This window comes from Cicer arietinum, chromosome 2 (assembly GCF_000331145.2).
Source record: "Cicer arietinum cultivar CDC Frontier isolate Library 1 chromosome 2, Cicar.CDCFrontier_v2.0, whole genome shotgun sequence".
In the NCBI taxonomy this organism is placed as follows: domain Eukaryota; kingdom Viridiplantae; phylum Streptophyta; class Magnoliopsida; order Fabales; family Fabaceae; genus Cicer; species Cicer arietinum.
Window position 1 is genome coordinate 2,427,850 of NC_021161.2, and position 13,211 is coordinate 2,441,060.

Below are 13,211 nucleotides of genomic sequence, written 5' to 3' on the forward strand. Positions count from 1 at the left end.
TGTTATTTAAATTTCAGTATAAATATTCAAGTTATATATTTTTAAATATTATGTTAATGTAAATTTGTATAGAAAAATGTCTCATTTAATTACTAGTTGGTAGAGTTTTGGGGTTCTCTTCGTGTTGATTTAAGTTTAATTTTAAATTTGAAAATATTGGATTTTTTTATTTAGAAATACCTCAAATATATTAAAAAAAAAAAAAAACTATGGCATATCAAATCTAAAGTCAAATACAAGAAAGGAAAGGATCTTCTAACTACACACCAAAAAACTTACCTATTAAGGGTAAACCTGTCTAATGTTTCACCATAATTAGTTGATATTGATTGTTCACTTTAAGGATTTTTCAATATCATTTTTTCTAAAAATAAAATAAAATTATCTTATTTTAAAACTAATACATTAAAATATTCTATTTTTTTTAATCTTTAGATCGCAAGATAGAAATACTACTATTTATTGATTTGACATTTTATAATTTTTTAATATATTAAAAAGTAAAAAGTAAAATAATATAATTAAAGAAAAATCATCAATTTAGAGTTACATTTTCTATTAAAAGAACTTTAGAGTTGCATTAATACAACGAATAAGAAACAAAGCAAGAAGCTTCCAAGTTGCTGGTAGAATGAGTTTCATTAAATTGACTGGTGTTTTTTTTTTCTTCTTCTTTTCTCTTCATTTGCTGTTTATCTTTTTTAACGAAGATTATAAAATTTTGTTGATTTATTATTTAAAATATTAAATATATTTTTAGTCTTTATAAAATTTAAGTTTTTTAATTTAAGTTTTTATAAAACCTATATTAAAATTTTATAAGAAATGAAAATATATTTAATCTTTATTTAAAATAATAATTTTATATTTTAATCAAAATATTTTTTTAAAATTTTTTATAATAAAAAGATGCACAGTCAACATTATTAATATAATTAGTATGTGTTATGTAAAGGAAAATTTGTCATATCACATTTTTTAATATAAAAAAACTCATTAAAGATTTTTTTTAAATTGCATAAATATAAATAAATAAATAAATAAAAATTAAAATAACTTATATTTACATGAATTAAAAAGAAGACATTTTTTTTTATCAACAAAAATAAATATATTAATCTAAATTTTAAATCAAATACATCCATCTTTATTGATTTAATTTTCATTTATATTTAAAATGGGAGTATAAAGTCATCGACATATAGTAACTATTTTACCTAGTTAGCACAAAGCTAGAAAGACTACATAATTATAGAAAAATATTTTTGGATGTCTACAGAGAAGAGTGGTTAAGTAAACACACATTATTACTCTTTACTTTTTACGAGTTATTCAGAATAAATTATATTAAAATAAATGAATGGTATTAAAATATAATGATATAAAATTATAAATATAATAATATAAAATTATAAGTGCGACTCATTTAGTAATTTTTTTAAAAGAGTTGTATTGATAAAATAAAAGTTACTAAATAGATCATAACAACAACTTTATATTATACATTTCAACAATATATTTATTTTGACACAATTTATTATATAAATTAAAAAAATTCATGAAGTAAAAAGAAGAATAATATTTTTACAAAATCATCTTTATTAAGTATTAATTAATTTTTTATGACCATTAATGTAAATAGTATACTAAAAAAAAAATATTAAACTAAAAATTTATTTAAAAATTTTAGGAGAATTATTTTTTACATTAATATGGAATGCTGTACGCAATCCAAAGGCGATTGCGTGGTAAAAAGGTAGTAAAAGAGAAGGGAAAAGCTCGTGATTCGATGAAAAATCGTATCCTCCTTTTCAACATTAGTAAGATCACACTCTAGTCTACTATGCTACAACACACACCTCCATTATACACAGAAGAGACACTCATTACTCAACACTAACACTACACAACAAACCGAACCTAAGCTCGTGAACTCAACTCAGATATAACTAACTCTCTCTCATTCTCACCGACTCATCTCAATCTCAATTTCCAATTATGGCTTCCACCACAATGCGGTTACCGACGAACTCCACCGCCGCAACTGATTCCTTCCCTCGCCGTAACTCCATTTCCGCTTTCATCAATTACAGATCCTCCTCCCTTTCCAAATCGCTCTTCATCGGATCAACATTCAACTGTCGCGCTCTCTACCGCAATCTTAACCTTACTAGTAGAACCTCTTTCTCTGTCAAGTGTGTTTCTGGTAGTGAAGCTAAACAGCAAGTCAAGGATCTTCATCAACAAGGTCTGAATTATATTTGTTTCTCTCTCGCTTTTCTTTTTCTTCAGTGTCATTTTTGTGATGTTATTAGCTAGCTTATGATTTGAATTTATGATGCTAGTAGTTAGCTTATGTTGTTTTGAATTTGTAATGCTATTAGTTAGCTTATGTTTTGAGATTGTGAATTTGTGATGCTATTAGCTAGCTTATGTTTTGAATTTGTGAATTTGTGATGCTATTATTAGAGCTAGCTTAGATTTTGAATTTGTGAATTTATGATCTGAATTGTTCACTTCAGTTGCAGCATTGAAATCAAGTTCAAATTTAGAAACATTCTGTTAGGCGGAAATCATTGCTTTGTGACTCTATGTATGTGTGTGTGGTGTTTTGGTTCACTTGTTTCTTTCTTTTTCTGTTTTATTCTTCAGCATTTTGATTTATTGTGATGCTATCATTTAGCTTAGTGTTTTTTTTGGTTTGGTTTCATGATTTGTTGCTTCATTTCCAGCATTGGAATCGAGTTCAAATTTAGATTACCTTTAATTAGGATGAAATCTTTGCTCCATTACCTTGTTGATGAAGCTGTTAATATTAGTGCTTGTTTGGTTCCATTGTAGGAACTCCCAAACTTGAGTTTGCAATGGTCAAACGTGTTTTGACTAGATTTTTATGATGTTTGGTTTTTATAATGATAAACGATTTTGGTTCTAGAATCAGTTCTAAGTTGAAACAACTATTTTTAGCTTTCACGTTGAGGTTGGTTGAATCGGTTCTAACTTTTTTCATTTTTATATACATGTCAAAATTCAATCATTAATATTATACACATGCATTACAATTTACACATTATGGATGTGTTAGAGTATAAAAAAAGTTCATGATTCCATGAATGACTAAGATGTCTTTATTTTATAAAGTGAGAGCTTATTTTAGAGGATGCAATTCCTGAAATGAAGAAAAAACTTAGAAAGAAGATTTGGAAAGTTGGGTGAGAGCTTATTTTGTTTTGTTTTTACTAATAATCATAAAAATGCCTCATTACTTTCATTGTTCTTATACAGAGTTTTTAAAAGAGAAAACAAAGTGAAAGTTAGTTAGATTTTATAATTATTCATAAAAATAGAAAATATTTACTTAAACCAAACAGGTCCATTTTCTTAAAGAGGGAAGGGAGCTGTTGACAGAGATCGTTCATGAGTTTTTGGCATATATTACCAATAGTTACCTTGCGTCCATCATCATTGGAATCTGATCAATTATTTCTGGTTGTTGTTTGTTTTAGACGCAACAACCTCTCTGACCGCATTTGCACCAGATGCTTCTTCCATTGTGTCAAGTATTAAGTACCATGCAGAGTTCACTCCACTGTTTTCTCCGGAGAAATTTGAGCTTCCACAGGCTTACACTGCAACTGCACAGAGTGTCCGTGATGCTCTCATAATAAACTGGAACGCTACTTATGATTACTATGAGAAGCTGAATGCTAAGCAGGCATATTACCTTTCAATGGAGTTTTTGCAGGTTGGGTGCTACCTTAATGATTTGAACAGCCTGGGAAATTACTGGCATCTAATACTTATTTCCATCTATCATTCTATCTTGCAGGGTAGAACATTATTGAATGCAATTGGCAATTTAGAGTTAGCTGGTCCATATGCCGAGGCTTTGAGCCATCTTGGTTATAAATTAGAAAATGTGGCAAACCAGGTACAGCATCTACAACTGTATCCCTTATCTTATTTTTTATTATAAAATGTGGTATGCTTTACTGTTCTAATGGTTTACTGTTTATTTAACCAGAAACCCATTAGTAAATGTTTCAATTCAAGACCTCTTCGGATAAACAACCTGACGTGGAATTTTTGAAATAAATATTATAAATTGAAAAAGGACCTACTTAATTTGTTCCAATAGCATATTTACTACAAGTTCAACAGTTGAGAGATTCAGCTGCTGTACTTGGGAATTGGGATTCGTATTGAGTTCCATTTTCCACATTTAGTTTTTCAAAATATTGCAAGTTTACAAACCAATTTTGTTTCTCTCTTAAAGTTGTTGTAATTCATTTTGGCCCGACAATAATAGGAGCCAGATGCTGCACTTGGAAATGGAGGTCTTGGACGCCTTGCTTCATGTTTCTTGGACTCTTTGGCAACCTTGAACTATCCAGCATGGGGTTATGGACTGAGATACAAGTATGGCTTATTCAAACAGCGAATAACCAAAGATGGGCAGGAGGAATCTGCTGAAGATTGGCTCGAGGTATGTATCATTATTTAGTGATGAGATGACTAGTGTTCACACCATTTACCTAAAATTATAATTTTTGCATTTGGTCTCTTAGTTTTATTAATATTTTCTTTCTTTGCTTGTGACCTCTTCTAACAGATGGGCAATCCCTGGGAGATTATTAGAAATGACGTCTCATATCCTGTAAGGTTCTATGGCAAAGTTGTTTCAGGCTCAGATGGTAAAAAACATTGGGTTGGAGGAGAAGATATCAGAGCTGTTGCACATGATGTCCCCATACCAGGATATAAGACCAAAACCACAATTAACCTGAGACTTTGGTCTACAAAAGCTGCATCTGAAGATTTTGATTTATATGCTTTTAATTCTGGAAAGCACGTTGAAGCATACGAGGCTCTGGCAAATGCTGAAAAGGTTTGTGCATGATATGGCTAGTATAAACACTTTTGGAAAATTTTAGATGATTTTGTGATGATACTGGAGGTTTTCCTCTCAAATGCAGATTTGCTATGTACTCTACCCTGGGGATGAATCAATAGAGGGGAAAACCCTACGCCTCAAGCAACAATATACTTTATGCTCTGCTTCTCTTCAAGATATCATTGCTCGTTTTGAGAGAAGATCGGGAGCAAGTGTGAATTGGGAAGAATTTCCTGTAAAGGTTGCAGTGCAGATGAATGATACTCACCCAACCTTGTGCATCCCAGAGCTGATGAGAATCCTGATAGATATAAAGGGTTTAAGCTGGAAGGATGCTTGGAATATCACCCAACGGTATCTAGTATTTATTTGCTTTTGTTTATATTTTATTTTATTGTTTTTTGGGGGGACCGAGTAGTCAAGTCATCTCATGTCCATGAATGATCTGAGTTTGTTGATGGAATATATACGATCTGCCACTGTGATCTAGGACTGTAGCATACACAAACCATACTGTTCTTCCTGAAGCATTAGAGAAATGGAGCATGGACCTTATGCAGAAACTGCTTCCACGCCATGTGGAGATTATAGAAATGATTGATGAGGAGGTAATACCAAGAATATTTGCATAAACTCTTCTATTTCAATTACAGGAATTGAGTTATTGCTGATATTCATGTTTTACAGCTGATTCGGACCATAATCGCAGAATATGGCACAGCAGATTCAGACTTGCTGGAAAAGAAGTTGAAGGAAATGAGAATTCTAGAAAATGTTGAATTGCCTGCAGAATTTGCAGATATACTAGTTAAGCCCAAGGAGACAGTTGATATTTCTAGTGAGGAGGTGCAAATTTCTGAAGAAGAAGGAGGAGGAGAGGATGGTGATGGTAATGATGATGAAGTTGAAGTTGAAGAAGCAGTTACTGAAAAGGATGGGACGGATAAAAGTTCCATTGAAAATAAGAAAGAGGAGTTGCCTGAGCCAGTACCAGAACCACCAAAGTTGGTTCGTATGGCTAATCTCTGTGTTGTTGGTGGTCATGCAGTGAATGGGGTTGCAGAGATACATAGTGAAATTGTCAAGGATGATGTGTTCAATGCATTTTATAAGGTAAATATTTCGTTGGACCATGTGACACAATGCCTCAATTGAGTGATTTTTCTAAATCCATATTTGCAATGGATTTTTTCCCTCTTTTGAAATCACCAACTAGCTCTCAGCAGTCATCTTTTCTCTTTGACAAAAAAGGAAAATCAATTTAATCATGCAAGAAGGACATAAGAGGCACTTAGAATGTGTATACTTCCACATTTTTATGTGATTACAGTGCACATGCTGCAATTAAAAAAATAAAAGAAACTTACCACAATATTTGTGTTATGTGTCGCAATGTAGTGTATGAGCTTTTAAAATTAAAAGTATTTCCTGCTTTTCTATCTTTATCTCTATGACAAGATCTAGGAAACTTGTTTTTTTTGTCAATGACATGCCATATTTCTTGCAGTTGTGGCCTGAGAAATTCCAAAACAAAACAAATGGTGTGACCCCAAGGAGATGGATCAGGTTCTGTAATCCAGATTTGAGTAAAATAATAACTCAGTGGATAGGCACAGAAGATTGGGTCCTAAATACTGAAAAACTAGCTGAACTGCGGAAGGTAATTACCATTATTTAAATTCTTGATCTTGTTTTATAACAAATTATTCATTTATAGAATTCAAGAGGTATTCACATTTTCCTTTTCTTCTTTTTGTTCAATTTTTGCTTGCTTTTTTATGAATGTCAGGTTTTGCTGCTCTAATTATTGTTCTATTATAATGTGTAAGCACTTGTGAACAATTGATCTCCAATATTAAAATTTTTGATGCTCAAAGAAACTATTAATAAATAACATTATAAATTTGTAATTGCTTTTAGCTAATCTAGAAAATATAATTATCTTGAAAATGCCAATCATGATCAACTCAAATGATGTGAATCGTTTCTGGTGAAGGTGCTATTCAGAAAGTTATAATATCTGGTGTGTTGCGTTTAAATCAAATTCTATGGATTCCATGATTAGCTCAATTTAATTGTGTGTAGGTGAGCGGTGAGCCTTTGTCAAATGTAATTTTGAATAAACTTAACTTTGTAAAATTGATTGGTTAAAATTGAGTTTGAAAGTGATTTATATTTGTATTAGAATTGAAATTAGTATTAGAATTGAGTTTGAAAGTGATTTATATTTGTAATAGAATATATTCATGATACTCTGAAATTAGTATTAGAATTGAAAAGATGTAGACCAAGTTGTATTTCCAATGTTCTCCAATTTGGTTACTCTATATATTAGTCTCAGCCTGATTGTCAAGTCTCTAAACTCGTAGCTGACTGTACTAGTATTTCATTAATAGTTTGCAGATAATGAGGATCTACAAAAGCAATGGAGGGAAGCAAAAAGGAATAACAAGGTGAAAGTTGCAGCATTCCTCAGAGAAAAAACAGGATATTCTGTCAGTCCTGATGCAATGTTTGACATCCAGGTAAGATGATGACTTTAGATTTTTCTGTCCTTTTTCCCTTACTGCCAGTTTTGGTTAAGCTACAAGTTTTGAACTTGGAATGGAAGTTAAAAAACAATTCTGGAATCAGAATTAAAGGTACATCGTTCATGTTTATAAGTTTTAGTAGGTGTATTGTTAGATTAAGGGTTGGTCACTTTCTGAGTATGGTTGCATTAGGCTAGGCTAGGATATCCTTTGCCTTAAGTGGGACAGCCTATTCTGCTATGTATCTCTCCTCCTAGAGATATATTCCACCTGCTATTAGCTGATGTTTCAGGGGCCTCTCTTCCCCATCAAGCTTTTACTCCTGCCTAATTTTCTTTTCTTTTGGGCCCTTTTTGTTGTAAGAAAAAGAGCCTAAATTGTATGAAGGACTTTGAACCGGACCATCGGTTTAGGTTTTTTATGTTTTAATAAATCTTAAATTTAACAAATTGTCATGTTATGTATAAAATAAATTACATTAATCTGTAATTTAATAAGTTAGATTAGTCTTATGATATCTTATCTTAACTATATATATGCATAATAAATAAATAAACAAATAAATAAATAGGTGAACGTATGATGGCCCTGGCTACTTAGTTAAATAGGCCTTTTAAATGTCTAAGCTTGCTTTGTTTGATATATATAGGCTCTGTCAACATAGGATCAAAGTAGGCTAAGCTAATTTTCACTTGTATTTCAATTTACTACCATCAAATTTTGTACTTTGAAGCTACCTCTTTCTCTCCTAATAATATTGTCACTAATGAATTCAGTTTCTACCAAACCTATTATTGTTAAATGTGTAGTTTTGGTTAACTGTTGGCTTAATTTTTTTTTTTTGTTTAGGTGAAGAGAATCCATGAATACAAACGACAACTATTAAATATTTTTGGAATTGTTTACCGCTACAAGAAGATGAAAGAAATGAGTGCTGCAGAAAGGAAAGAAAATTTTGTTCCAAGAGTTTGTATATTTGGGGGGAAAGCATTCGCCACATATGTGCAAGCCAAGAGAATTGTGAAATTTATCACAGATGTTGGGGCTACTGTAAATCATGATCCTGAAATAGGAGATCTTCTTAAGGTACTCATGACTGTGTTATTTAAGAGTTAATTTTTGTTATTATGCCCTAGAGTTCATAGCCACCCATTTCATTGTTGAAGTTATGTGAAGTATTATTCCTACTCTAGTATGAACTTTGAGCAAGTTGCTCTTATGCGATCACTATAAAATCAATGCTCAATATTATATTAAAAGAATTTTTGTGTACTTTAACATGAACATCAAATCGGAAATTGAAATCCAAACAGTACTACATTCTTCTAATGCAAGTATAAAAGTAAAATGTAATGTTTACAAGAGCAACTCGAGCATGGTAACATTTGAAAATATTATACAACCATGCAATATTCCGATAATATTCAAACTTCATTCATACTTTTTACTAATGTAATCATCAAATTTCCATCCTGATCAAAGTTTTTAGTGTTCTATTGAATGGTTGTTGGTATCGTGCGATACATTGCTGTTAGTAGATAATATTGGACCTGATGAAGAAAGAAGAGAACAGTTTAAGATTCTACACTATCTTCTGCATCCAATTTGACAACAAAAGAATTTTGAGATACGTTTTGCATTGTAGATCCCCGTGTTACATTGTAGCAGAGACCTGTGGAAAATATTCCTTATAAATGTGCACTTATTTCCGTGGAAATTTTAATATTACATCTAGGATGATTGTTTGAATTGTATGCCCTCTAATCATGAATGAGATTTTTGTATCAGTTTTCTAATATACTAAATTACAGATGAAACTGCCCTGTTTTTCCATTTAAATAATAAAAACATTTAACCTTTCAGAGGGGAGAAATTCAAAGAATTGATTGCCAAATTTGTTATTGATTTGTTCTTTATTATTCTCCTCTTACTAGATGGTACTGGTAGAATTCATGAGTAATTCGATTTATCTTGCTTATGAATGATGCAAAATATTGTTATTTATTATTTATGTGTTCATATTTAATCAGGTTATTTTTGTTCCTGACTACAATGTTAGTGTTGCGGAGATGCTTATTCCGGCTAGTGAATTGTCACAACATATCAGGTAGTCTATAGTTGGTTTTGATTACTCTTTGGATTGCATGTTTTTGCCGCGCTGACATAAATGATGATATATTGATATACATTTACTGTTACTAATCCATGCTCCAACTAATAAATAAAAATAATTAACATTACATTATTTTTTGTACCAACAGTCATCCTCGGTTCAACTTTTTATATGAATAGCTGTAAATAGAAAATATTTAGTTAATTGCATCAAATTATCTGATGTTGCCCATTATTGTGTACGTGGAGAGTTGAACAACTCACTTTTAGAAACAGTAGGTGTTTCTATCAATTGTTCAAACATATTACAAATGATGTATCCTAGGTTTGTCAAAGTGACAACTGACATAAAAAGTCTCTGGTATCATAATTGGGTCCTGACATAATAAGGCCTCTTCCCAACATGAAAGCAGAATGCTATCAGAATCTGAATGTGCAATACGCATCCTTTGAAGTATTGGTGTTTTATTGGAAAATGCCAGATGAGCACTGGTTATTTTCTGGATTGCCTGTATATATTGAGTATGGTGGTTTCACAGAATCTCAGACAACAAAACAAATTTTGCTGTAAAAGAGAAAAAGTTTACGAAATTGAGAACCCAAACTTGTTTAAAGCTGCTACACAAAATCATGGCTTCACATTGAGAGTGTGAATTATATTGCATATTTTTTATTTTATTTTTATGTAATAGAATATTATTGTCATTTTGTTTTCCTATGAAACTTTGATTTGATGCTACATTGCCAAATAATTTGAGTTGCCTGTTTATTGACTGTAGTACTGCTGGCATGGAGGCAAGTGGAACTAGCAACATGAAATTTGCTATGAATGGATGCATACTAATTGGAACTTTAGATGGGGCCAATGTTGAAATAAGGGAAGAGGTTGGTGCAGACAACTTCTTCCTCTTTGGTGCTAAGGCTCATGAAATTGCTGGGCTGAGGAAGGAAAGAGCAGAGGGAAAGGTATATCTTTATACTTCTGTTGTGCATTTTAATTACCGCACAATATAGCTAATGATGTCCTGGTGATAGCATGTTATTACAGCATAATATTTGATAATTTGTTGAAAGAAGTTGAAGATGATATTTTCAACAAGAGATCTATCAGTCTTTCTTGTTTGAGGAAATCTGTGTTTTTTCTTATAGAAACATAGATGATAACCCTATCAGTCTTTTAATTCAGTTTGTCCCTGATCCACGGTTCGAAGAAGTTAAAGAATTTGTCAGAAGTGGTGCTTTTGGGTCTTACAACTATGATGAACTGATTGGATCCTTGGAGGGAAATGAAGGTTTTGGGCGAGCAGATTATTTTCTTGTCGGCAAGGACTTCCCCAGCTACATAGAATGTCAGGAGAAGGTTGACGAAGCTTATCGCGACCAAAGAGTGAGTTTATGGACTTTTTCCTATTATGGATGAGTTATGATTTTCTTACCCAATTTTTTTTAACTGCACTTTCTCACCTTTTACAACAACAATAACCAAACCTTATTCCACTAGGTGCTTCACCTTACCTTTCAATTTTATGTTAAAAAAAATCCCTTTGTACCATAAAAGATGAGGATGCAGGGGCAAGATTAAAAATCTTGGGCATAAATTAACTATACCTTTTTCTTTTATGGTGAATATTTGTTTCACATGCTAGTCATAGGTTATTTAAGGAAAGCATTCACCAGTTCCGTGTTTATTATTGTAAGCATGCACCGTTTGCATTGTTCTTCATTTGCATGTTCTATTATGCCATGCAACTGATTTATGAAATGTATTCAGTTTGCACATAGTTCAGTCCAGTGTTGTTCCTTCATGCAAAGATATGCCTTGGTAATGTGTAGTATTAACAACATAAAACTGATATATTATTGCTCACATTTTATGTCCTTTGTGCATCAACTTCCATAAGATTGTCATTAACATTTGTAAATCACATATGGGTGCAGAAATGGACAGAAATGTCAATATTGAACACAGCAGGATCGTTCAAGTTCAGCAGTGACCGTACCATTCATGAATATGCACGAGATATATGGAACATTGAGCCAGCCAAATTGCAATAGAGGAGGGGTAATCTATACTATATCCTATTTATAGCAGAGAATCGGTGCCACGTTGTTATCCCGTACTGAAAAATAAACAGAAACTTTGTAAGTAAATAAGGGCCTGCGCTTTTGTCCGCCAAAATAAGCCTGCATTTCTGTAATATATGTATGTATTGTGTATTATGTTTATTACTCCCTAGTTAACTCGACAGCTTAACACGAATAACGCGCGAGCTTTCCTCAACTATAGTGCGAGTAGAGTCTAGCTCGACAAGAGGAACTGCTTAACTTGACAATAGCTCGACTAGGTCGCTTCGCTTCCAAAAATAAAAATACCTCCTTTTTTATTGTATTAATAGTTTCTTTTTTTTTGTTACTTGTACTTGATTGAGTACAGGTAGTAGTAGTGGAGTTGAAGAGGTCGCTATCTCCCCAGTGAAGGCTCGCTTCGCAGACAAAGAATAGATATGACTTACAAAAAAAAAGGTGCCCATAAGTTTGCTGTCCTGTCTCTGCCTGTAGGTAGTGTGTCCCTGCTCTTTCCGATAAGAAAGTCAAGTAAACGTGTAAAGCAGACCTTTGTCTACAACTGTATACCAATTAATTAAGCCAAGCCTCACATCCCTTATTTTGTTTCATGTTATGTTGTCAGATAGCGGCACAGAATGCAGAATCCTAAAGATAGGATAGTGGGATGCACGCTATTGTGAAAAAAAACTGTAAATAAATTAAATATAAAATACTAACAACATAAAAAAAATATTAAAGAAAAATAGCAAAATATACAAAATTAAAAGGGTAATCATAATTAATAATCAAAATCAAACTCTAATAGTAATTAAAATTAACTTCTAATAGTAATTGTAATCGACAAAAATGAGAATAGTCACGTAAAGAACAAAAACAATAGAGCAAAAATATAATAATGTTGAATAGAACGACAACGACAGAGAAAAAATGAAAATGATTTCTTTTTTACGATGTTGAACCAACACACCCCTTTGTCAGTTTATAATAAACAAAATAGGGTTTAAGTGGTTGTAAAATAACCCTTCCTAACTAATACTATTAAGATTCATCATCCATAACAAAACAAAAAAGCAAAAAAAAAAAAGTTATATGCTTAATGCAATATATGAAAATGTTGCCTATTCCCTTCCTAACTCATATAGTTCTTTATCTATAAAAAATAAATATACATGGAATTGCAAGGAAATATGTGGTTTGGCTGAGTCAAAAAACTGTGGTTTGGTGAGGAACTGTATAAACTTAATGGGTAAGGAAAACATTTGGCTGGAAAATTAGATTATAGATAATTGTTACTTGTACTCCAATAACTGGAGTAATATCCCTACACTTATTTTTTTTTGTCTTGGAGTTGTACAAAATACACATTTTTTTTTAAAACAAAAATACACTTTATTCACGTAATGGTTTGGTGTCTATTTTGGTAAGACACTACAGAGACTTCAGAATCTTAATTATGTGTCAAAGTACAAATGAGTGTAGACCCAATTTTTTCATATAGAAATTTCCTAAGCTGGAAACCAAAAAGAAATTTCCTAAGCTGGAAACCAAAAAGAAATTTCCTAAGCTGGAAACTAAAAAGAAACTTCCTAAGCATTCACCAATCTCTA

At 31.8% G+C, this 13,211-nt stretch overlaps 1 protein-coding gene across 1 annotated transcript; it reads left to right on the forward strand.

The window, feature by feature from the left end:
* Positions 1 to 1,813: 1,813 nt before the first annotated feature.
* LOC101506144 (alpha-1,4 glucan phosphorylase L isozyme, chloroplastic/amyloplastic) lies at positions 1,814 to 11,763 on the forward strand. The gene is made up of 15 exons (XM_004489395.4): positions 1,814 to 2,248; positions 3,507 to 3,745; positions 3,830 to 3,931; positions 4,310 to 4,486; positions 4,613 to 4,888; positions 4,977 to 5,248; positions 5,385 to 5,502; positions 5,582 to 6,007; positions 6,402 to 6,554; positions 7,291 to 7,419; positions 8,275 to 8,511; positions 9,456 to 9,532; positions 10,317 to 10,503; positions 10,724 to 10,924; positions 11,476 to 11,763. Exons 1-15 carry the CDS (start codon positions 1,999 to 2,001, stop codon positions 11,590 to 11,592), a joined length of 2,961 nt encoding a protein of 986 aa, XP_004489452.1. The 5' UTR covers positions 1,814 to 1,998; the 3' UTR covers positions 11,593 to 11,763.
* Positions 11,764 to 13,211: the final 1,448 nt, after the last annotated feature.

Excerpts from the sequence above, each read along its gene's own strand:
- LOC101506144 (XM_004489395.4), top strand. The coding sequence starts at position 1,999 with ATGGCTTCCACCACAATGCGGTTACCGACGAACTCCACCGCCGCAACT. Across the intron at positions 3,746-3,829 it reads TTTCAATGGAGTTTTTGCAG|GGTAGAACATTATTGAATGC; the intron begins GTTGGGTGCTAC and ends TCTATCTTGCAG. Across the intron at positions 3,932-4,309 it reads TAGAAAATGTGGCAAACCAG|GAGCCAGATGCTGCACTTGG; the intron begins GTACAGCATCTA and ends CGACAATAATAG.